The sequence below is a fragment of the Bacillus rossius genome, chromosome 10 (genome assembly GCF_032445375.1).
Source record: "Bacillus rossius redtenbacheri isolate Brsri chromosome 10, Brsri_v3, whole genome shotgun sequence".
Classification (NCBI taxonomy): Eukaryota; Metazoa; Arthropoda; class Insecta; order Phasmatodea; family Bacillidae; genus Bacillus; species Bacillus rossius.
In genome coordinates, this window is record NC_086337.1 from 11,761,008 (window position 1) to 11,787,139 (window position 26,132).

At 37.5% G+C, this 26,132-nt stretch overlaps 1 protein-coding gene across 7 annotated transcripts in view; it reads right to left on the minus strand.

Annotated features, from left to right (window-relative positions):
* Nucleotides 1–18,727, minus strand: part of LOC134535783 (tubulin alpha-8 chain-like) — a 42,120-nt gene extending 23,393 nt beyond the window's left edge. Inside the window, exons 1-6 of one of the 7 annotated variants that reach the window (XM_063375047.1) lie at nucleotides 18,624–18,711; nucleotides 16,744–16,891; nucleotides 15,798–15,854; nucleotides 6,622–6,844; nucleotides 4,817–5,118; nucleotides 1,919–2,212 (exon numbers count right to left, since the gene is read on the minus strand). In XM_063375047.1, the coding sequence (XP_063231117.1) occupies nucleotides 1,919–2,212; nucleotides 4,817–5,118; nucleotides 6,622–6,844; nucleotides 15,798–15,854; nucleotides 16,744–16,746 (879 nt within the window). In that variant the 5' untranslated portion in view covers nucleotides 16,747–16,891; nucleotides 18,624–18,711. Of the gene's footprint in view, nucleotides 1–1,918; nucleotides 2,213–4,816; nucleotides 5,119–6,621; nucleotides 6,845–10,572; nucleotides 10,759–15,632; nucleotides 15,711–15,797; nucleotides 15,855–16,743; nucleotides 16,909–18,623 lie in introns of those variants that run through there. The other 6 variants (XM_063375048.1, XM_063375046.1, XM_063375051.1 and 3 more) reach the window with 6 other exon arrangements.
* Between the last annotated feature and the right edge of the window lie 7,405 nt (nucleotides 18,728–26,132).

Sequence of the window (26,132 nt, forward strand, 5' to 3'; positions counted from 1 at the left end):
GTGGCAGTAGTCACTTACCGGCGAGTAGGTGGCCATGGGGAAGTGCATTAGCGGGAAGGGCACGAGCTGAAGTGTTCTCCCACACCAGCCGAGAGGTGGCAGTAGTCACTTACCGGCGAGTAGGTGGCCATGGGGAAGTGCATTAGTGGGAAGGGCACGAGCTGAAGTGTTCTCCCACACCTGCCGAGAGGTGGCAGGAGGCACTTACCGGCGAGTAGGTGGCCATGGGGAAGTGCATTAGCGTGAAGGGCACGAGCTGAAGTGTTCTCCCACACCTGCCGAGAGGTGGCAGTATTCACTTAACGGCGAGTAGGTGGCCATGGGGAAGTGCATTAGCGGGAAGGGCACGAGCTGAAGTGTTCTCCCACACCAGCCGAGAGGTGGCAGTAGGCACTTACCGGCGAGTAGGTGGCCATGGGGAAGTGCATTAGCGGGAAGGGCACGAGCTGAAGTGTTCTCCCACACCAGCCGAGAGGTGGCAGTAGGCACTTACCGGCGAGTAGGTGGCCATGGGGAAGTGCATTAGCGGGAAGGGCACGAGCTGAAGTGTTCTCCCACACCAGCCGAGAGGTGACAGTAGGCACTTACCGGCGAGTAGGTGGCCATGGGGAAGTGCATTAGTGGGAAGGGCACGAGCTGAAGTGTTCTCCCACACCAGCCGAGAGGTGGCAGTAGGCACTTACCGGCGAGTAGGTGGCCAACGGGAAGTGCATTAGTGGGAAGGGCACGAGCTGAAGTGTTCTCCCACACCAGCCGAGAGGTGGCAGTAGGCACTTACCGGCGAGTAGGTGGCCATGGGGAAGTGCATTAGTGGGAAGGGCACGAGCTGAAGTGTTCTCCCACACCAGCAGAGAGGTGGCAGTAGGCACTTACCGGCGAGTAGGTGGCCATGGGGAAGTGCATTAGCGGGAAGGGCACGAGCTGAAGTGTTCTCCCACACCAGCCGAGAGGTGGCAGTAGGCACTTACCGGCGAGTAGGTGGCCATGGGGAAGTGCATTAGCGGGAAGGGCACGAGCTGAAGTGTTCTCCCACACCAGCCGAGAGGTGGCAGTAGGCACTTACCGGCGAGTAGGTGGCCATGGGGAAGTGCATTAGTGGGAAGGGCTCGAGCTGAAGTGTTCTCCCACACCTGCCGAGAGGTGGCAGTAGTCACTTACCGGCGAGTAGGTGGCCATGGGGAAGTGCATTAGTGGGAAGGGCTCGAGCTGAAGTGTTCTCCCACACCTGCCGAGAGGTGGCAGGAGGCACTTACCGGCGAGTAGGTGGCCATGGGGAAGTGCATTAGTGGGAAGGGCTCGAGCTGAAGTGTTCTCCCACACCTGCCGAGAGGTGGCAGGAGGCACTTACCGGCGAGTAGGTGGCCATGGGGAAGTGCATTAGTGGGAAGGGCTCGAGCTGAAGTGTTCTCCCACACCTGCCGAGAGGTGGCAGGAGGCACTTACCGGCGAGTCGGTGGCCATGGGGAAGTGCATTAGTGGGAAGGGCTCGAGCTGAAGTGTTCTCCCACACCAGCCGAGAGGTGGCAGGAGGCACTTACCGGCGAGTAGGTGGCCATGGGGAAGTGCATTAGTGGGAAGGGCTCGAGCTGAAGTGTTCTCCCACACCAGCCGAGAGGTGGCAGGAGGCACTTACCGGCGAGTAGGTGGCCATGGGGAAGTGCATTAGTGGGAAGGGCTCGAGCTGAAGTGTTCTCCCACACCTGCCGAGAGGTGGCAGTAGGCACTTACCGGCGAGTAGGTGGCCATGGGGAAGTGCATTAGTGGGAAGGGCTCGAGCTGAAGTGTTCTCCCACACCTGCCGAGAGGTGGCAGGAGGCACTTACCGGCGAGTAGGTGGCCATGGGGAAGTGCATTAGTGGGAAGGGCTCGAGCTGAAGTGTTCTCCCACACCTGCCGAGAGGTGGCAGGAGGCACTTACCGGCGAGTAGGTGGCCATGGGGAAGTGTATGCGCGGGAAGGGCACCAGGTTGGTCTGGAACTCGGTGAAGTCCACATTGAGCGAGCCGTCGAAGCGCAGAGACGCCGTGGCGGACGACACCACCTGCGCGATCAGGCGGTTCAGGTTGGCGTAGCTGGGCCGGTCGATGGTGAGTCTTCGCACGCAGATGTCGTAGATGGCCTCGTTGTCCACCACGAAGGCGCAGTCCGAGTTGGGCATGGTGGTGTGCGTGTTGAACACGGCATTGTAGGGCTCTACCACAGCCGTCGACACCTGCCGAATAATCATGCCGTGCCACGTCACCACTCACAGCACAGTCTAGACCGTTTTAACTCAACTCTTTATAACCACGTGGCGTTTAAATATGTGCATTGTAATATGAGTTTGAGGTGAAAAGTTCACGGGAAGCCTAAGATGTCCATCAAGTTCTGTCCCTACCCGAACACGCCCGAATATTCACCTTCGGCCAACCTTGGGTTTATTTATTTATATTTATATTTCTCTGTTTATTTTAATGTAGCTATACTAACCTAACTAACCGTCCTTAGTGTTTTAAAGTGTGTTAATGTAGCTAACCTAACCGACCACTTTTAATATTTGAATTCATTTTTCCTGCGCAAAAATAATCAAATCCCGAAGTTGGCCGAAGGTGAATGTTCGGGCGTGTTCGGGCAGGGACAGAACTTGATGGACATCTTATGTCTCTTTAAGTTCACACTCTGATATACAACAGGTTGACAGTGCATATAAAAAAGTAGATCATTTTCTGTTTCTATGCTAATTACCACAATACTGGCTGGATACTTTATAGAGGTATTAACAGTTTGAAGGATTTCATTCAACTTTATACGTCGCGCATTTATCTACGGTTATAAAAGCAGTTATGGGGAAAGTTTTTTATTTCTCATAATTAGTTTACATTGCAATTATTACTCGTCTGTTCTGAGTTAAAGTTATTCGTACAAAAGTGTTAAGAGATTTAGATACAAGTAGGAACTAAAATTAGACTGTCTTGCCAGATTTTATTTGAGTCTTTAGTTATTATTCATCGAAGAATCATATTTCCTTTGCTTATTCAGTGATGAATCTTATTTTAGTTTGCTATTTGCAACGGTAGGTACTGAAATAACGGCAGTGACAGACTCGCCCAATTGCACAAGTTCGATTGGGGTGCTTTCTACATTATTAATGTAAGATTGCGTGTCCATTAATACTTTTTTTTAGTTACATTGTAATTATTAAATCTGATTTCGACTTTTGTTTTGGCCACATGGTCTTCAGTTATGTAGAAGTTGGACAATATTTTACTGTTTTGTATTCAACCAACTGAAATAACTGCAGATAATATCAGGCAAAAAAATTTTAATCTACAAATTAATGACAAAAAATTATGGAAAATTCACACTTTTTAACGCATTAAAATGAATTAAAATTAATGGTATTTTGGGAAGCTGTGTATCTTGCAAAAATTTACATAAATTATAAAAATACTTAAAGGTTTATTGACTCATCTTTTGACTTGGAAGCTTAAAATATTACGAACAAGTTATGAAAAACGACAGTAAATGTCGTTGAAATGTGACTAAAAAGCATGAGTAGTCTTAAATCGCAATTGTATATCATGACGCTCTCTCCCCAATTGCACAATTCGGGCAAGGAGGTTAATTTTTTTAAAGATAATGGGTGCATAAACACAATAACAACAACCCCGCGTTGTTAAAAACGATATGATTTTTCCAGTTCATTAAAATTCAGGCCCACAAATTCAGAACAATAATGCTGAAAATTTGTCACTTTTCAAAGAAATTACTCTGTGTAAACAATAATTGTATTGAAGTAAAGCCACTACCTATATTTATAGTTGTTATACATTAATGTCACTAATGTCACGCGGTATTAGGGTCAGCTTGAAAATAGTTCTGTTTATTTTTATAATTTTTAATTAAGATGTAAATTTAATGCATGCCCAAAAAAAGAAAGTGAGAAAATCGCAGCTCGTGATTTACCATAACCTAGTTAAATAAAAAAATTTTATGTCATGGACAAAATAATGACCAGAAACTAGAGCAGTGTAGGTGGCCACACGTCAGCGTATGTAACTGCAGGGACTATAATGAAGGTGGAATGGTATCAACAAAAAGTAAACACAAAACATTAGTGACTAGATAATTGCAGCTGGTATTGTATCAGCATGTGAACCCATCACGAGACCAAGAACTAGAGGAATGAAAGTTGCATGGTACCAGCTCATGTGACCAAGTGAGTGGAGGTGGTAAAGTACCAGTTCATGTGACCAAGTGAGTGGAGGTGGTAAAGTACCAGTTCATGTGACCAAGTGAGTGGAGGTGGTAAAGTACCAGCTCATGTGACCAAGTGAGTGGAGGTGGTAAAGTACCAGTTCATGTGACCAAGTGAGTGGAGGTGGTAAAGTACCAGTTCATGTGACCAAGTGAGTGGAGGTGGTAAAGTATTAGTTCATGTGACCAAGTGAGTGGAGGTGGTAAATTACCAGCTCATGTGACCAAGTGAGTGGAGGTGGTAAAGTACCAGCTCATGTGACCCAGAGAGTGAAGGTGGTAAAGTACTAACTCGCGTGACCAAGTGAGTGGAGGTGGTAAAGTACCAACTCGCGTGACCAAGTGAGTGGAGGTGGTAAAGTACCAGCTCATGTGACCAAGTGAGTGGAGGTGGTAAAGTACCAGTTCATGTGACCAAGTGAGTGGAGGTGGTAAAGTACCAGCTCATGTGACCAAGTGAGTGGAGGTGGTAAAGTACCAGTTCATGTGACCAAGTGAGTGGAGGTGGTAAAGTACCAGCTCATGTGACCAAGTGAGTGGAGGTGGCGTGGCACCAGCTCGCGCACTGCTACTGGTGTACCTGCGGCGCCGGGTAGATGGCGAACTCGAGGCGGCTCTTGCGCGCATAGTCGTCGTGCAGCTTCTGCATGAGCAGCGACGTGAAGCCGGAGCCGGTGCCGCCGCCGAACGAGTGGAATACGAAGAAGCCCTGCAGGCCCTCGCACTTGTCGGACAGCTTGCGCACGCGGTCCATGGTCTGCGCGATCACGTCCTTGCCGATGGTGTAGAAGCCGCGGGCGTAGTTGTTGGCCGCGTCCTCGCGCCCCGAGATGAGGTTCTCCGGGTGGTGCAGCAGCTTGTAGGCGCTCGTGCGCACCTCGTCTGCAACACGCGCTCCCTCAGGCTCTGGCGGACACGCTCTCAATGTCGCAATCCAACATGGCGGAGTGCTTTTAATATTTTTTTTATAAATTTCAAAACATTTCCGATTTTCTGGCATAAAAATTACGAATTTTCAAGGTGGCGGCCGTAATGAAAAATGCAATGCTCTAGAATCCAATATAGTGGAATTATTTTTATTTAATGATTTTTTCGTTATTTTTTTTAAAAAAATCCGATTTTCTAGCATAAAAAATACGGAAATTCTAGATGGTGGGGCGTAACGAAAAATTGCAACAGTTACATCACAATCCAAGATGTCGTCAGAGGCTTATCGGAGGCTGTAGATATGAGTTCTTAAGCCTCAATATGGACATTTCAAGCCGTTGGTATTTTTAAGTACAAAAACGGGAAATTATCTCTCAAAACGGGAATTTTTTCCTCGATTCGGGAATTTTTTTTAGGAATTTTGAGTCATTTTGAGTCATTTTGCGTCATTTTTGAGTCCAAAATGGCTGCCGTGATGTCATATGGCGGTCGGTCATTGAACCTATCCCAATCCTCACCAATAACCCAGGGCTCGGAGGAACTATTATACACAACTCATTATTTTTACATTTTTAAATCAGATCGTGTTTTGTTTATGAATCTGAAAAGGGTTTTTAACTTCTTTTGGGTCGTAAGAATTGTCGAGTGCACTAAAGGTGACATTGGCTTGTGCTTCGGAAGCCACGTCGCCTCAAAGAACGTAGAATCTAAGTGGGGTGCAGTCCGTTCAACTGTCTGCGAATCGCCTCTACGAGTTTCAAGTAGTGACCAACCATTTAAAAATTTATTAGTGGTGCTAGATACGGCTTAGTGTCCTCAAAAATCGTTATAGCAAACATTTGATGATATTACACTATATCAATGTAGGGAATTTACGTTTTAAGAAGTTTAAGGGACAAAATGCAGTGTTATCTATGACGGCGAGGAGATCCAGCGGGCAGAGTGCAGTGTTACCTATGACGGTGTGGAAGTCTAAGGGACAAAGTGTAGTGTTATCTATGACGGCGAGGAGATCCAGCGGGCAGAGTGCAGTGTTACCTATGACGGTGGGGAAGTCTAAGGGACAAAGTGTAGTGTTATCTATGACGGCGAGGAGATCCAGCGGGCAGAGTGCAGTGTTACCTATGACGGTGGGGAAGTCTAAGGGACAAAGTGTAGTGTTATCTATGACAGCGAGGAGATCCAGCGGGCAGAGTGCAGTGTTACCTATGACGGTGTGGAAGTCTAAGGGACAAAGTGTAGTGTTATCTATGACGGCGAGGAGATCCAGCGGGCAGAGTGCAGTGTTACCTATGACGGTGTGGAAGTCTAAGGGACAAAGTGCAGTGTTATCTATGACGGCGATGAGATCCAGCGGGCAGAGTGCAGTGTTACCTATGACGGAGGGGAAGTCTAAGGGACAAAGTGCAGTGTTTTCTATGACGGCGAGGAGATCCAGCAGGCAGAGTGCAGTGTTACCTATGACGGTGGGCTCGAGGTCGATCATGATGGCGCGCGGCGTCATCTTGCCGCCGGCCGACTCGGAGAAGAAGGTGTCGAAGCAGCTGTCGGCGAGGCAGGCCTTCTTGTCCTCGGGCAGAATGCCGTCGCTCTCGATGCCGTGCTCCAGGCAGTACAGCTCCCAGCAGGCGTTGCCGATCTGCACGCCGGCCTGGCCCACGTGCATGGAGATGCATTCCCTCTGCGGACACAGCACACGTTTCCATCGTGAGGGGTGATGGGAGACATCGTCCATTTACTGTCTGGGTTTATGATGAAAAGCTCAGGTCTCGACTGTTTCATGTTTTCATCATTGCAATTATTTAATTGCCTTTCCGGTTAATTTATCACAACAGCTCTCTTGTATTTTTTTTTTGTTTAGTCTTAATTTTTCTCAAAAAATTGGACTAAACTAAACATTATATAATAGCGGTAAAATAACATTCAAACATGCATTATTATGATTGATGTCATGATATAATTAAAGCTTGAAAATAACTTGAATAAATATTTCGTGAGAAAATTGATGACTCATAAGAGCTACATGAATAAATTTATAGGATTATACCTTAGTGAAAATTAATGTCAAGGAAATGAAATAACAAACTCAGCGTGTGACAGCAAGTCTTAACATTGAAGAAAAAAATACATCTCACTGCTAATTTATTAGTCACAATTATTTATTAGCGATTTACTTCAAGGAAAAGTATCAGAAATTTCGCTCTCAGCAATTTTTGTGATATTAAACTAACAGTTAAAAATATTCATTTTTCCGAAGACCACCTGATGCTTTCCAGCAAACTGAGACCTATCATACCTATTCTCCTCCTGCTTGACCACTTTAAATTACAATATTACCAACTATATTAAGCTGCATATCAAGCACGATGAGCTATCTTTGAATAAAACTATAATTTTTATCATACATAATTTTGGTTTTAGTTATTTTGGTTTTTAGCTTAATTTATTAATTTTTTTTTTTTTTATTTAGAACCCCGAGGTAGGTGTGAAAAATAACGTTGCAAGAACTGTTTATTCAGTTATTGGAAAAACATAACTTAAGCAGTGACCGGCACATACTAGTTTTGTTTTGTTCTATGAGTGCTCACAGAGATTACAAGCTCTGTTTTAATGTAAGCATGGTGATTTATGCATACTTTAAACAATCGTAACGTCATTTGTTCAGTAGGGCGAATACTTTCTTATAAAAACATAACATTTGCCTTTCTCATCACATAGTACTCGGTAGAGATATTTTGTAAGAAATTATTTGAATGTTGCTTATAATTGGAACTAAATGGTTTAAATAATCAAAATAATTGTAATCGGTATCTGGAATTAATACTGTGTTATTCCAGAACGTGAATTTTAATATTACCTGAGAAAAATTCTTAAATAGTTTGGTTGTGAACTTTTTTCCCATTGCAATCGCCATTTTTTAAATTTTGTATTGATAATACGTGATATGTATTCACTTTCTGAAATTATATTTTAAATTTCTGAATATTTTATCTATTGTAACAATGATTTCACATTTATTTTATGTGGCTGACCAAACCTATAATAGTACATTTTTTTTTCTTTAGTTACGGTCACCTAGAGGTGCAAAAACCTAGCTGCTACGGAAAACACCTAGACCTCCGCAGATGTAGGTCATCATAACAAAAGTTGTTCGGCTCAGAACCCATATTCTGAATACTGTAAAATAATTGCTAAAATATAATCACAACGTACATTTACATCACTATAGCTAACACAGGTGGCGACTGCTCTACTGCACAGCCTAGCTTAATTCATTTGTCCTTATACCTAGTTGAAATCACGAAAACACGTGTTAGGTAACGTACGGAATATTTTACTTATTAACTAATACGAAAGCACACTACACAAATGTACCAAAAAAAGATTACGTGGGGACTATTTTCAACAGATACACATACGCAGCACACACATATTGAAACATGGTAGCGATGTTATACTGACACATGCATACCACTTCGCCTTAAACGTGATTTTCTCATAATCATTTAGGAATTTTAAAACGCTATCTTGAGGGTAGTTAGATGAAGGACTGTAGTTTTAAAAAAATTCACTTTCGTAATTTTATTTTTTGTTTTACGGAAAGTCGTGTACCTAGAAATTTAGTTAATCAGTATTCTTTTAGGGCTAAGCACATTCATGATTAGCAGGCAGGCATGTGTCCCAGTCTGTGTGTTCTGAGCAACGTCACCCAGAGGTTTATAGACAAACAAAACTAATCTTGGGTTAAGAAAATGACAGCTAGCCATTCTCAGTTTTACCTCTTACGAAAACTTCATTTAGGTACATAATGTTTCTGTTAGTCTGAAAGAAATTGATAAGATAAATTTTGTAAGCAATCAAGAGCCAACAATGGTTCTAACACACACAAACTCATCGTTCTGCATCCTTACTTACTGAACAACTATGCAAACACTTACCGCGTGGGATTTACTACTCTGTAAACAATGTCAATTAACCGACAACTCCTATTTTGACCTGAGTACATTCAGAGGTAGTATGTTAATTTCTAAATATTTTTGGAAAGAACAAACTCTATGACAATGGTATCGTAATTTACATCTTAATATTATTACATTTTTTTTGATAACCGGTATTTGTGCGTGGATGCCACGCTTATCTAAACGAATGTTCCTTGCATTTTGTTTCCTATGAAAGTAAATATACACTGGTTAAATCGTATATGACTCTAAACGTTGAAATTTTTTGACGTGATAACGTCTTATAAATCGATGAACGCCGGCTGCACGCACGAAAATGCATGACTCATTGTCACGTTCCGCCTGAGCCGAGCGTGCAAGAACCGGCCAACCAATCTTATATAATATCAAACAGGTTAAGGCGGGCTTTCTGAAAGCAACAATTTAAAAATTTTGATTTATTGGTCCAATTTCGTCATTTCAAATTAAAAATTTATTGACGTTGATTTGATTTCAGTTTATTTCTATACCTAACTAATTGTTCGTGATTATATTTAAACAAATTATTTAAATTAAAATTGCAAAAACTGTAAATAATATTTGAAAATTAAAAAGTATGCAATTTTTCATCAATGTTCTCTTATGAAGTTATCACATAAAATTATCGTCCGTAAACTTTACAGACAACCCCCTTTTTTCCCATTTAAATAAAGGTTAGCTTTAAGGGGAGAGTTTAATATGTTTAGTGCATGATTAATATAACAAAAATTCTAATAGCATTTTAATGCCAATTTTTTTTTTACAGAGAAACATACCACAGCAAAAAAATTCTTTCACTTTTGTGATGTGAAATATCAAAAGTCAACAGCACGGGTCTGTTTGTTTGGGGACAACTACGGTATCTTTGCTAATCTTGCTGTACTCAAATTAGTTTTCCTGATTTTCAAATACTATCATTTTTGACAGGATTTTCCTACATTAGCTCTATTAAAGTTTTTAGTAATGAAAATGAGTGGGATTAAAAAAAACATTACTCTAATTTGGGTGTTTAGCCAGAAATAACTGAAACGTAGGTTTACATTCCATATAAATTAACCAATAAATTAAATATCATTACACCATCTACATTTCATGAGTTCATTTTCTATAACATTCACGTTGGTTTGACATGTGCAGCTCTTTGCAAACGCATAATAGTTATACTATGAAATATTTAGAGCTCCATGTTCTGTTACTGAGCATTTTTGGTTACTTATGAGAACTTCTCTAAAGAAAAAAAATATTTTAGTGTATATTTATAAACTATGTCAGAAACTGTACTTATTTTAGTGTTTTAATATAATATAGTCCCTTATAGTTAATGGAAGACATTCATTTAAGTGAAACATGTAGGACGAACTTCAACCATTCAAATAAGGATGGCTATTTTAAAAACCATAATCAGCAAATATAATAAATATTGTTTACTCACCATTATGAAAATAGTATTTTCTCTTTCCGGAAACTAAAATTTTAATTTAACCAAAATAATTTGGATATAACTCAGACCAAAATGAAAAACCTAAACTAGTTCACTAATAATTTTCGAATGATTTTGATTATTGAATTACAAACAAAACATTTTAACTCTCTATTGTTTACTCATAGAGTAATAAGTAAAAATACTTTATCATCGTCAGTTAAAATTTTACTAAAAGCCATGCGCATTTCAGCTTTTTCACAGTAAAATTTTAGCATATATTTACAACAATGTTTTTTTTATTCAAGGATGTTCTACGAACACTCAACCTTTTTTATTAAATCATATTGGAAAGGAATATTTATAAATGGATTAATAATTTCATCACTCGAAGATTTCCATACAAGTATAAACAAACGGAACTTATATTATTTTCTGCCGTTTTATCTCAGATTTTTAACCTTTATAGTTTTATATACTATGGACAGATAGCTACTAATAATGTGCAGTAGCCGATGGTTAGCAACACTGAAATCTATATTTACCAGTTTATATATTTAAAGTTTTAATTCTAGCTTTGTCTAACATCAACTCCAGGCCAACTTAAGCAAGACTATAGAATTTCAATTAATTAAAACTTTGCTAAACTGATGATAGACGCACGCGACCTGTTAACCACAATCATAAACAATTACACTCGTGTAGGATACACAGGGTCTTATTTTAAGGGCAGAATTAATTTATGCGGTTAATTCTTAAGTACTCATTTTAACTAGACCTTAAAGTCAAGCACTTTCTTATTCGATCGGCAGGCATTGAAAGACGTGTTGTGTTTGACAGTAGCAACCGTCTGCACGAGTTGCTGTTTGGATTGGTCGCCGCGAGTGGCCACGACACCAGAGCAGTGGCGTAACCACCGATCATTAAACGGGAAGAGAGCCATTTCTGTGTGTGTGTGTGCGTGCGTGCTCACAAACTCAAGCTTAATACTTCGGTAGGTGATTACTTACGCATATCGAGGGAAATCATTTTGAACACTTGCAGCCTATCTTAAATCCTCAGGGTTTATATTCACCCTTAAAAATTACTTTTAGGAAAACTATCAAATTAATATCCAAAACTAGAAGCTCTTTTAAAGAAAAAATTAATTTATTATACGTTAATGCTTTGAACTTTTAAAAAAATTTTAAAATTTTTTTGAAGTTATACTTCTTTAGGCGCGTTATGAAAAAATTTAAAGAGTGAAATTTTAATATGCGCGCGCAACACTGTAACACAAAATTAACAGGTTGAAGCTGCGCGCGCACCATGTGACGACATTTTCACAGGAAGATGGCGGACCCACGTGTATGAACATAAACCCACATTAAGGGACATACCAAACGTATTGGTGTACCAAATGAAACTTTATGATAGTGAAATTACTATGGAATTTATTTTGGTAAACTAAAATAGTCATAGTAAAGAGTAAAGTCCAAGGTTACAAAAACACATTATTTTAGTATTACATCAAATATAATACTCGTATGAAGCGTAATCTTCTGTTAGAGCAGTGGTTTTACTGCGCGGTCAATATGCTGAAGCGCCGTGGTTCAAAACTCTGAGGTAGGTATTTTTTTTTTTTTTTACTTTTTTTAAAGTTTTAGGCGCGTTATGAAAAAATGATGATGCAATTTTAAGATGCGCGCGCATCACTGTAACACAAAATTAACAGGTTGAAGCTGCCCGCTAAATCGCTCATTAAGACTCGAAATAAAGCTACCAACAAAACAGAAATAGAACCTCTATTAGTCGCGCATGTTGGCACGCTCGTCGCCTATGATCACTGTTTTCATATTTATAATATTTATCCACATGTTTCTAGTTTCTACATTCAAAACACGTGTTTTTGTTTCATACAAGTGCGAATTATATATGTGCAAATAAATTATATTCAGTAGTGATTTAAATATAATATTTTGATTAATATTATTTACTATTCGTAAATATCAGTAAAAAATTGTGCCTATATACTTTTCCAAGTGCTCCAATATAATTGATGTTAACTATCCGTATGTATTATTTATTGATATAAATTAAAATATTATTATTTGATATAATTAATACAAAAAATTATTAAATTATAATGTTAAATATGATTGGTTATTTAATATTTACAAAATAAAGAAATAAATTTAATAAAACATTTAATAAATAGTTGTGATAAAAATTAAAATCGGACATCAAATTAAAATATTAATTATTAAATTAAATAAATAATAAATATTTACAAAAATAAATGAACAAATTTAATGAAAACTTTTTGATAAATATGAAAAATGAATATTAAATTAAAAAATAATAAATATTTAAAAAATAAATAAACTTAAATTAAATTTTTGAATTTATTATTAAATTTTTGAATTTATTATTAAATTTACTTATTCTCTTTTAAAATATTAAATAATCAATTATAAATAGATAAAATTAAGAATCTTATAATCTTATATATATCTTTAGTACAAATTATGTCATATTTATTTATTACTAGCTGACCCGGCGAAATTCGTACCGCCTTAGCGTAGCAATGATGCACTACTTTATTTTGTATAGCTGACCTATCTTAGGTATGAGTACCTATTCAATTTGAACTGGAATCTATAATATCCTCCATATAAAAATGAATCCATAATTCCCTGGTACCACTATAACTGAAAAGGACCTTACTAATTTAATTAAATAAAAAACAAAATATATATTGTCAAAATAGTGTTTATTCCATAGGATTCAATAATTCCACTAATGTTTTTACAAATTGCTATTGAACAACTTGGCATTTTTAAGTAAACAATGAACTCAATACCACGCGCGCTCTATAAATCAACTAATAGTCTCTGTACCCCTCACTGCTTCTCTCTACTCTAATGCTTTTTGATAAACTTTATTTTTAGTTTTATGTTCTGGCGCGTAAATAAATAATGTTGATGGTTTTCCGACACGGGAACAGGCGACATATAATTGGCCATGTGAAAAACATGGATTTTCTAGGTTGATGCCACATACACTTAGCGACTGCCCTTGCGATTTATTTATTGACATTGCAAATGCAAGCCGCACTGGAAACTGTAAACGCTTAAAGCTGAATGTCATAAGGTTACTTTAAAAATATTTATATTGTACAAAGTGTTGGGTTAGTTTGGAAATAATTTTATATATGGTGGTTCAGTATTCTTAAATTTTCTAATTTTCCGTTAAATTTTTTCTTTCATAAGAACCTTCTCCTGACCATAGCAAACACAACAAAAAAAAATTAGTGAAATCGGTCCAGCCGTTCACGCGTGATGCCGTGACCAAGGAAAACGGGTTTCATTTTTATATATATAGATTCTCTAAATTTAATTTATTTAATTTTTCAAATTTAAACTGAACTTTATTGACAGTGTTGACTATCTTTTTCCAGCCCTTTTATTATTTTACTGTAATTAATTATTTGCATGCAATTAAAAACTATTTTTTAATGATGCCAAAGAATTATAACTTCTCACGCGCGTACATAAGTAAACGCACCCATTTTTTTTTTGTAATAGTGAAACATATTTCAATAAAGCGTGTTAATTTTTGTTAGGCTAAATTTTATGATATAATTTTTAAATACTAAAGATTCCAGTCACGCAATAAAAAACCAATTACCATATTATTTAATTTTCTTTGCAATGATCTTTGATACTTATTTAGGGACATCAACGTGAGCGAAGCCACGGGTAAAAGATAGTATTATATATATATATATATATATATATATATATATAATGGATATAGGAGCGCAGTCTTAGGTCTTACCAATGCCGTAAGATAATGTTTATATTTAAATTTTATTACAAAATGTATTTTTATAAAATATGATATATTATCCGATTAAATATTTCATATATTATACACATACCTATGCAATATGATAGTAGGTTATAGTAATTTTTTTAAGTACTTAGTTTGAAGGATAAATAACTCTGCTTGAGATTATATACTAACTTTTATTCAAAAATATTATTTTACTAAAATGCTCGTCAAATTTTCTTTGATATCTGAGATATTCTTCATTTATACATACCTCTAAAAGACTAATATATTTCATGTCATGGTGGCTAAATGTGAAATGGCGTATGGTTTTCGTCCTTACGTTTTTTATTGTTAACAGAGTTCGGTGTTTAGTCCCGACCTACAAGGATCGGGACTATTAAATTATTATTTTAAAAAAAAACGCCACAGAACTATCGTGCTCTCGTAGTAGTTACCCGAACTATTTGTGACGTAAGGAAAGGAATCTGACCCTCCCACCCTTCCTCCCTCCCTCTCCGTACTCCTGTCCACTTGTGCCCTCCCTTGGCTTAAGTGTGTACTCGGCTCCTCAGCTCCTCAGCCTGGGCTAGAACCGGCAGTTTCCCTATACTTGAGTGTAGCTTAAGGGGGTGCCTCCCATTTCAGGTCATGATTTTATATTTATATTAATTACTGATTAACTTTAAGACTTTTTCAATTGTTTAACTTTCACGAAATGAAAAATACATACAGCGCATACTTTTTGCATAATTAGCTGCCAAAGTTACATTATTAACGTTTTTGAGCTGTACAAATAAAAAGAATTTAATTTATTGCACAACTGAAACTTTTTAGGTTTAACTGCAATGCCACTGGCTACTTCATGATATGGTTTGCATTTCTATCACAAAAACTAATTTCATGTTTCTTGGCTGTCAAAATCGGAACAAATTTGAGAATTTGGAAATGCCAGGTAAAATAAATTAATATTATCTTAAATTAATTCAAACCATTTCTTGTAGTAACCAGTGTCATTTCAGTTAAAACAAAAAAAGTTTCAGTTGTGCAATAAATTAAATTATCCTTATTTGTACAACCATAAAACTTTAAAAATGTAACTTTGGCAGCTAAGTATGCAAAACGTATGCGCTGTGTATATTTTTCATCTCCAGAAAGTTGAACAATTGAAAAAGTCTACAAGTTTATCTGTAATAACTTTAAATATAAAATGTTGACCTGAAATGGGAGGCGCCCCCTTTAAAGAGAGCAGCTATTACACATGAGTGGCTCGTGGCAGCACCGCGGCGTGCGACCTTGGGTCGGCACAGCGAGGCAGCGCGGGCCAGTTCGGCAGCACGAGCGGCGAGACGCCTCAAGGCCTGCCCGAGCCAGGCGAGCGCCGCGACGCTCGCCGGAGACCAGCTAACCGGAGCAGCACATACCTCCTCCTCTGGGACAGCGGCTCCGGTGCTGGCAGGTGTCGTCAGCAACGTGTACACCTGTCCCAATGAACACTAGGATAATAATCTATAATCATTACATTCAGCACTTAACTAAACAATAGAAAAATTATTATTGAAGATCGCAGGCTTTCGTGACCATTGCCTGATATATAATGTTTTGTCTCTTATAGATGAATTGCTTTGAAGTGGTAGATGGTATCGACGTTTCTCTCTGCATTGCAGTGGCCATCTTCAGGGTTGATACCTACATTCGCTGAGAAATAAATTCTAAAGATAAAAGGGGGCAATGCAGAACGTTTCGAAGCGGCTTAGAATTGAAGGCCCGTAAATATAAATTTAAAAAAAAATAAAAAAATTGGTTGTCTGTAAAGTCGGTTTACGGACTATAGTTTAACGTGACAAAGTCATAACAAAACATTGATGAAATGATTGCATACTTTTATGAATAAAAGTGAATCATTTTTATTGAATTATCACTATTTTGTATGGATACAAAGAAGGAGTGAAATGAAATCTACAATTTAATTGATAAATTTACTTTTATTTGCACTCATTAATTCAAATATGGTTATTACTTTAACGAAGAGATTATTTTAACTATAACTTTTATACATGTTTGCTATTTAACTTCTGTTATGGATAGGACGATGATAGGAAAAGCAGGAAATGAATGGGAGTGTTTCAAGTTTAATGTGCCTCGAAAAAAGTCAAATCGATGGTTGTTCCAATCGAGTGGAAGAGAGATAGATGCGGCGCAATTGTACAGTGAGCGTAACGGGACACACTGTAACGGGACACTTTTTCGTGCGTGCAGCCGGCGTTCATCGATTTATTAGACGTTGTCACGTCAAAAATTTAACTACACGAGAAAATTCTCAAACATTTTTTTGGCAAGAAGCAGAATTTCCGACGGCAGGATTGTTACCATGTGAATGTAGCTCGAAGAGAGCAAGATGCACAGGCCGCTGCGTCACTGCCTGATGACCATGCTGGTTCGGACGACCTCGGCCGTCACCCAGCGAGCAGAGAGCAGTGAAGGCTGGACGGCTCTGCTACACTGTCTGGCGGCTCGCCTGAGCAACCAGCATGTCTGCAGGTGCGGTCGGCCGAGTGTGGGACAGTTAGCTCAGTCTACCCTCACAGTGTGCCTCGTGCATCTACTGCCAGTGTGGCTGGCTTAGAAATGTAATACCGATAAAAGCATATTAAAGTATTATTTATTTTACCTATAGTTATCATACAGTACACTCCCGATTATCCGCGAAATTAAGTGGCAGGGCCACCGCAGATAGTGAAAATCGTGAATAATCCGCAAAGAGCCGAAAATGGGAAACAAAAATGAAAACATTAATTTCAACTTAAAAATCTAAAAATGTATGTACTGTAAACGTTACAATTAACAGTAAAAAAATATTAATGATGTTAAATTTTTTGTATTTTACTGCATAATTACGCATGCCAGCCTACTGTGTGAGTTCCGATAAGGCCTGTGGCGTTTTACTGTATACTCTACACAATACACTCGTCAGTAGAGTTCAAATTTGCTCACTTGTAATAAAATACAGATTTACACATGTGCTGTATTTTTTCGTAGCATGCGCGGATAATCCGCACCGCGGATCATCCGCCCGCGGATAATAGGGAGTTTACTACTGTACATGTGTTCTTTAGTATGACGGAAAACAATAAATACCATTTATTTCTCATTTTTTGAAATACAAGTATTAGAACTAAAATATTTTTATATTTTACATATATATTACTGATAATGATAACTATTTAATTATCTGTAGAAGAGAATCAAAATGAGAATAATTGATGATTTATAGATTATTATTCACTGTCACATGTGGGACAAAGTCACGTGTATGGAATTCGTTACGTCGTATTGTGCCTGCGTGCAAGGCTTGGGTTTCAGAAGAGGCTTCACCATGTTCACCATTAGTGTTTGAATAAGCATACATTCTTGTAAATAGTGTTGCAATAATATGGTTAACGGAACATCGGTGATTTTATGATAGCACACAATATCATGTTAACCCCTCTGTTGTTAATAGGTCCAACAAAACATTTGTTTCTTGTAGCCACCAACAGGTGTCTCTCTTGCCTGATGCATTTACATAAGAATTAATATCAAACATCAGCAGAAAGAATTATACAAACACGTTTCATGACTCTCAGCAGACTTTCAATTCTATTGTTTAAGCAAAAAAGTGAACCAAAATAGATAAATATTTTCACTGACTTTACAGTTGTCACTTATAGTAATTTCTCTTAATTAGGTATGAGCAGCCACTTTTGACGTTACACAAATGAAGGCTTTATTGTGGTGGACGGTAAATATTTAGAGGATTGAGCAAGCGCTAGTATTTTAGAACAGAAACTCTAGTGAAATATTCTCTTGGATTACATAGTTCTATAATTTCTTTCGATTGGCACCAACCTATACAAAATTCTGGCTGCATAAAAATTTTATCCGATATTATGCAATAGCTTGTAGACATATAGTACCATTTCTAAATTGGTGTAAGCATGATCTTCATAATTAATAAGCTAAATAAGGTAAGGTAGGGCTACGAGAGAGAAGGAAGAATGAAAGACAAAAAGACGGATTGTGTGGAGAACAATGATCGAAGAAATACTGGCTTCAGAATGAAGGAAAAGCATATAAGGTTCGATACCAGGAGACAAAATAAAGGCAAATAAGGAGATGATACATTAATAAAGTTATTTCGATCGAAGGGCAGTTAGAGCCCAGCATTTCCACGCAAACGTATTTTCTCGGAGTACTCCTGCAGCCCTCACCTGTGGCAATCTGGTGTTCCCTTCGCTTGTTTGCATCGACTAGAGACGGACGATTCCTTTCAGCCGCGTCCAGCCTATTGCCTTGTGCCTTGCCTGTTGGAGATCGCAACGAAACAGCGCTTGCCAAGTTCGCACTTGGCTGTGTATGGCAACTACGTGCAACATGATGCAACATGACGCAACATAATGTGGCATGGTGCAACATGATTCATCACTTTTTCCACCAATATACTAACGTCCAAACCTGACAATTTCACTCCTCAGCTGTTAGTCTGAACGAAACATATGATCGTTTGCACAAATGTCTGATGCCAGACTGCGTTAAAAACTTTCACTATATTTATTTCTGTTCTTAGCAAAAATTATAATGTAAAACATATATTTTACAATAAAAGTACTATTTTCTATCAATTGAACGGAACTTTTTAGCTGTTTATGTAAGATAGAGTAGATATAATTGTTATAGTATGTACACGTCATACTGCTCCAGCCCAGTCGTATTATGTGCGAGTGAAACAGGTTCTTTCGACGAGTTATCGTGCTTGTTGTTTGCATGTAAAAGGCTATAAAGCTACAGCAACCCTCGCATGAGTCACGTGAGTTTCTGAGCAGCGAGAGAGGAGTGTATTCACTGCAGAGCGACACAAGTGCCTTCTGCTGCGGGCTAGAGGTGACATCATGCAACCCAGGAGGCATGACCAGCCTGTCTTCTGCAAGCGCACTTGCAGGGATATGCTAGGTTTGATGTAGCGAAACTCTGGAAATTGCTATGCTATAGGAGATCCTGTTGCAGTATGTTTTTTTTAATTAATTTAAAAATTAATGTGTAGCATCAATATCTAGCTTGCGTTTGCGTCTAAAGGAATCGATTTTGTTTTCATAAGCTCTGCATTGTTTGACAGTGTAGACAGAGTTTTAGATACTAAACACCCTTCATATATATATATATTTATTTATTTATATATGCGAATAATGCAGCCCCCTTTTATTCTGTGAATTTAGTATCTGTAAATATATATATTTTATTTAACAGCTCTTTATTTCTGCTCATACTCTCGTGAACAATCAACTTGTAAAGCATTTCCTCTTGCCGGTAAATTTTAAATAGCAGCGCCAGCACACTGGTAAAGCCTTTGCAATGTATTCCGAGCATGGCTGTAGTACTAGTGAACAAACTAATAAGTGAGAGTAGATTATTGTTAATTCTTCAGTAGTGTGCTGATGCCGGTTCTGGGACAGGCATCAGGCTGAGATGTGAGGTCGACGTCAAGAACTTGATACCCAGGGTCACCACCTTTCTGACTTTTGCAATCAAAATATCACAAAAATGTACAAAATAACTCAAAATTTTCCTCTTTTGAGGGGATTATTAAGATGGTATTCCCCAAAAACGACGGTGAGTTGAAATAGCCCCAAAGCGGCTGCGCGCAATTTAAAGTATTTAGGCTGTGGAAATTGTTGGAAACTTACTTAGTGGACGCGCTTATTATTTTGCTATCAATATACATATTCGTCCTAAAAGAAACTTTGCAAATAGTTATCCTCCCATGCTTCGAATTGGATATTTTTTTCTACGAATAGAAGTAACGTTAACAATATTCGCGTAAGAATGAACAATCTCCCATTATTAAAGTATGTCAACAGCAAAGGCGGAGCTAGAGCCGTCTGCTGGTGCAAGATGATGGGGCCCTTGCGAGTGTGGCAGCCTCCGGTGCAACAGGAGATCGGCCAGCGCGAGTGTGGCAGCCTCCGGTGCAACAGGAGATCGGCCAGCGCGAGAAACGTGACCTCTGGTGCCACAGGACTCAGGCCCGCATGAGAGTCCTCGCTCTAGGCTGCAATGTTTCCAATTGCTAGAATTAAACTCCGTTGTATATTTCGTTCTTAAAAAAGATAAACACACTCGTAGACAAAGATTTTTTTAACCAGTTTTTGAACTTTTTAATAATAAGTATAACAAAAATATATTTTTGAAATAATGTCAAAGCAAGTGAACTCAGATGGAAGGTGAACATTTTTAACAGTGCATTAACAAAAAATTTTCAGCTATATGCTAAAAGTTAAGTTACACGATATAAAACAATCCTTTTTATTAAGACTATTATTTTTTTAAATTTTATACGCATGATTTTAAACCGTGAGTAATCATTAAAATTAGAGATCCAAAACCCCTCAGTTATTAAAGGATTTGTGCCCTAATAATAAACCTATATGAATTACAGAAGAATAAACAATTAATTATTTTAAATAATTACCTTAATTTCATTACATTATTTAATTATATTAAATCATGTAGCCCGCACTTCTTGATTTTATCGAGTATAGTCACTGTTTATTTTGTGATGTATAAATTTTCAGCATTTTGCAAACGAAAGAAGTTGTTTTAACCAGTAGACCAGTATGATTGGATACTTCCATAACCTGTTATCGATCTCGTCTGCAGTTATCATGTTATAAAACGTTTTGAAAATATATGGAGTCTTCACACAGTCACATCCTCATCATCCCAGTGACCATCACCATCGACTCAAGTGAGCGCTTTCACTCTTCCATTTACTTTAATTCTTCTTTACCACTCTGTCCTCGCAGCCTCCTCACAGGCTTCGATTAATGTGGCAGTAGCGCAATATTGATGCTGTTACGTCACACTGGAAGTAAAACTATGTGCCTTGGTCCATATGCTGGGAGTCACGGCAGGAGAAGAATATTATTTAACTTTGTACTCGTCGGGCAAGGACTCCGGATTTGATGACGTAACCAATTAATTTAATTACGTCTAATATTTTTTGATATTTATTTATTATGTTTGTGAATTTTTCTGATAGTTTAACGTTCTTTTTTTTTAGTTTGTTGTTACATTGACCTCGTTGGGTTATAACTGTGACTGAGAACTCAATCGCATAAGTGCGTATATTATTTTATATTTATTATGGTTATTAAAATATTACTTTTTTAATCACACTATTTTTTATTAATTTTTAATTCTTCTACCTCGGTGGGTTCGAACTGGGGACTACACGCTCGACAGCGTAAGTGCGTTTTTTATTACAAAAATTTTTCATAATGTTAAAAAGTTTAAGATATTTTAGGTGATAATGTGATCGAAGTTTCAAATTTCAGATCGTGTCAAGTCCAGACCCAGCGTTAATTTCAAGTTTCGTTGACGACATTTTATTCAACCGTCATTTTTGGGAAAAGAAACGGGAAATTGTTTTCTGAAAAAGTTTTTTTTCTCCTTTATAAAATGGGAAATTATGAGTTTTTTGGGGATTTTTGGGTCTTCTTTTGGGACTTTTGAAGGTCACAACCATCCAAGACGACTGCCGTGATGTCACAATTGATGGCAGACTCTATAATTACAGTCCACAACCTGAACCCTGCGGCTGCTCGAGATATATAGATTTGTTTGTGTAGCAAACAATTTTTACAGTTAGATTTTTTGAAGGAAAACGTGGGTCTGATGGAAATCTAAATGCAATAAAAACACGCGTCAATTGTTTACATTCTAATAAATGAATTAATGTTTTCTAAAATTGTTTTGACAAATCATTGTGGACGCACTTGTTTCTAAACCTAGAAGTGAAATAGTGTAAGCATTAATCAAACATAACCTAGATCGAATTTATCTTCAGAATTTGCAAGAATAATTGATAGGCCTACTTATGAAAGAAAACTTATAGGCATAATTCCTTATTTTATACAGTGCGTTATTAAGAAATATATTGCAATGATAGGAGAGTCAATTAACTATATGATATTTAAAAAAATTAAATTTGCGTTGAGGTTCTGTAACTAATATAAATAAATTTTTAACACGTGCATATTAGAGCAGCACTAATAGATTGTATAAGCAGTTAAAATCAATTTAATTAAAGTTTTAAAAATACGCTATATAGCACAATCAGAATTAAAATATACCGTATTGTTCCTATTCACAGAACAAGTTCAATGTGATGTAAAGCAGTATTTCTTTTTTTAATTTAGGTAAAAAATTTCCTGAGAAAGCAGTACACTACTGAATAATGGCTGAATAAAAAAAAACATTGGTGAATAAATTGTTGAAATCTAAAATTGGGATTCTTTACCCTATGATTGAAACTATCATTTTATATTTTTAACTTACACACTACATACTGTATGTATCATGGGTAAAACAATTTATTATATTAAATATTTAAGGTGGGTTTACGATTGAAAAATTTATGAATAATAACGTAACCTGTACACCGAAGAGTAAGGCAGGCCGCACACCGGACGCGTCAAGACAGCTTCAAGACATGGAAAAATTTGCCTTGCGTCGTGATTCAGACAAGCGTCCGCACACCGGTGCAACATTGTGTCTGCGACACGCGGGAGTCTCTGTAGTTGGCGAGATGACTTCATCGAGTGAAGACGATATTTTGATGTACATGTGGCGGGATGTCAGGAAGAGAAAAAGAAAATGGGTACATGATTATAACTTATCATGAGCACAAAATGGGGCATATGTCTTAGCTCGCGAATTGTTGGATGATCCCACCAAGTTTAAAAGTTTTTATCGGATGTGTCCTGATACATATCGAGAACTTCTTCAGCGTGTATTGCCTTATGTAAGGAAACGAGACACTAATTGCAGAAAGGCTATATCAGCAGATGAGAAGTTACTTATCACTTTGAGGTAAATATCTATTTATGTATGTACTACTCGGGACTGAGTAAGCAGTTAATTGCTCTGTCTGTAATAACCGTGTTATTATTTCATTTTTATTTGGAGGCAAAAATAAATAGGTAGTGAAAATTCACAATAAGACTACGAAATTAAAAATACTTCCTTAGTTTACTTCTGAATGTACTCATGTGACATCAAATTCGTTTAAAATAAGAATATCATTTGTTCTCTGGTAACTTGCAACTGGCAGCAGCTTCAGGAATTTGAGTTTCCAATTTAAAAGAGGCGAAACTACAATCGGAAGTATTGTGCAGGATGTTTGCCCTACAATATGGTCTGCGTTTCAGCCTGAATTTATGCCAAAGCCAACAGAAGAGATATGGAAATGTGTTTCTGATAGGTATTTGGAACTTTGGAATATACCTAACTGTATAGGTTCTCTTGACGGAAAACACGTTCGTATTCAATGTCCTAGTAAAAGTGGCTCTTCTTTTTATAACTACAAAGGATATTTTTCCATTGTTTTGTTAGCGTTAGCCGAAGCGGATGGTCATTTTATCTATGTAGATGTAGGTGAATATGGAAGAAACAGTGATGGCGGTGTTTTGCGCACATCTGCACTTGGTTGAAATTTAAGAAATTATCAGCTAAACATTCTGGAGCCCACAAAGTTACCTGCAGATGACGCTGGAACTGAGCCATTCCCATTTTTTTTCGTTGCCGATGAAGCTTTCCCATTGCAAAAACATTTTATGAGGCCATATCCAAGAAAAGAACTTACAAACGAAAAAAAGAATATTTAATTATATACAGCAGGGCAAGAAAGAGTATAGAGTGTGCATTCGGTATGGTAGCTTCCAAATTTAGAGTTCTTAGAACAACAATAGCTTGCAAACCAGACACGGTAGACCAGACCACATTGTACAATCAGCTTGTGTCCTACATAATTTTATCAAATTAAAGGAAGGAAAAGTAACTGAACCCAGTGTAGGGAACGATAACAATTGCAGTGTACACGACAGTTCTTTTAATAATTCGTATTATTTAAAACCGTGCTGTACAAGAGCAACTACTGAAGCTGTAGGATTGAGAAATCGTTTGTGTGCATATTTTCTCAAACCGAATGTTGCTCTTCCATGGCAAAACAAGTATTCCTTCTGTTGAAATTAATAATCATTTGCAATGATGTCATTGTATTACATTACTGGTAGGCTATGTCGTTGAAGGTGTATCTAACAATAGTGTAGATAATCATCTGAAACCTGTTCATTAATTTTTATTGTTTCCAAATTGTTATTTGATAATGTATATCAATAGTGAAAAGGCAATAACAGCGAAATTGTAAACAAAGTTTGTACACATTTATAGTGATCTTAATGTTTTTTATTAATTCAGGAACTGTGCTAGAAATATATGTAGAAATAGTATTAACAAAATTTGTAGTAATTTTTTAGAATCCAAATTTTCATTTTAACATTGCTGATACACAAAATCAGTTCACATTACAGTATAAAAATAAATTTTGATTTATTATTGACAGTTAAAAGACCTGCCAAAGATTCCATTGGTTGAAGGAGGCATTATTGGAGAGCCATTAGAAGCAGAGCGAGACGATCATAATCAATGAACTGAAAAGAGGATGCTGATTGGCCTGGTTGATAATTTACAGTGTGATTCTGCTCACTTGCTGGCGACTCATAGGGCATGTTGTGAACTTTTGCTAAACACTTAATTTAAAGTGGCTTTTCTGAGATGGTGACAATTTTGAAATATCGGGTAAAAGACTTTTCAGAAAAAGCAAATCCGGATGTTTTGTCTCTGCTTCACATCGCTTTTTCCTTGCCTCTAAATATGAAACAAATGCACTGTCTATAGGATTTTGTTTATCTGTTCTTTTGCTCTTCTTCTGAGCGGTACTCTGCTCTGGTGGCGACATAACACTAGCATCACTACTTCTGTCATTCGCATCACATTCATCTTCAGACTGGGAGAATGGCTGGCGATTGTCGAATGCGCTTGCCAAATTACCCGACTGCCTGCAATCACATAAAAAGAATTAAATTGAATCAGCAAGGAAGATATACACTGTTTAATGATAATTTCAGTTTCTTGACGGAAAATAGATGGTCAAAATATATCTAGAACTGTCCGTTAATTTACAGAAGGCTACTAGTTCCACTTATGGAAAATTGCATATTTTTGAGACTTCTTTAGAATGCAGATGCAAAAAGTTGAATGTTCGCATACTTAATTGTTTTTACGCGGGTTTATATATGTATAACTACTAATGGAACAACATTTCATTTTAATGGATTGCAAAAGTAGGACCCCATGAATTAAAGGAACATTTCCGTAAAATTATCCGTTAATTAACAGTAATTTCGAACAGGGTATTATTATTTAAAAGGTCACAGGTTTCTTTGCACATACTAACCTTCTTGACTTCGTGAAAGGTGTCAGGAACGACAGATACTCCGACAAATAATATGGCTTTTTAGGTTTTGAAGCGGAACCACTAGCTTCTGTTTGTCTCAGGCGTCTGGCCCAGCAGTTTCGGCAGTTCCTCCATTTTTCTTTACAAACGTTCACTGCAAGAGAAATTAAATTAAAACATGGAGTAAAATTTTTTACATAAATTAAAATCATAGATAATAGTTGCATATACGTATATTTATAAATAGTTACGATGTTATTAACTATTATAGCTGTCTCAACAATGTACTCTTTTCATCTCAAACCTGGTTTAGCAAAAAAATATTTAGTTTATTTTGATCATAAATGCAATTTTATTTATTAATGTATAGAAAATTAACTTCAATATTCATTGTTTTCATGGGCTGTCATTCTTACAAGGTTTTATT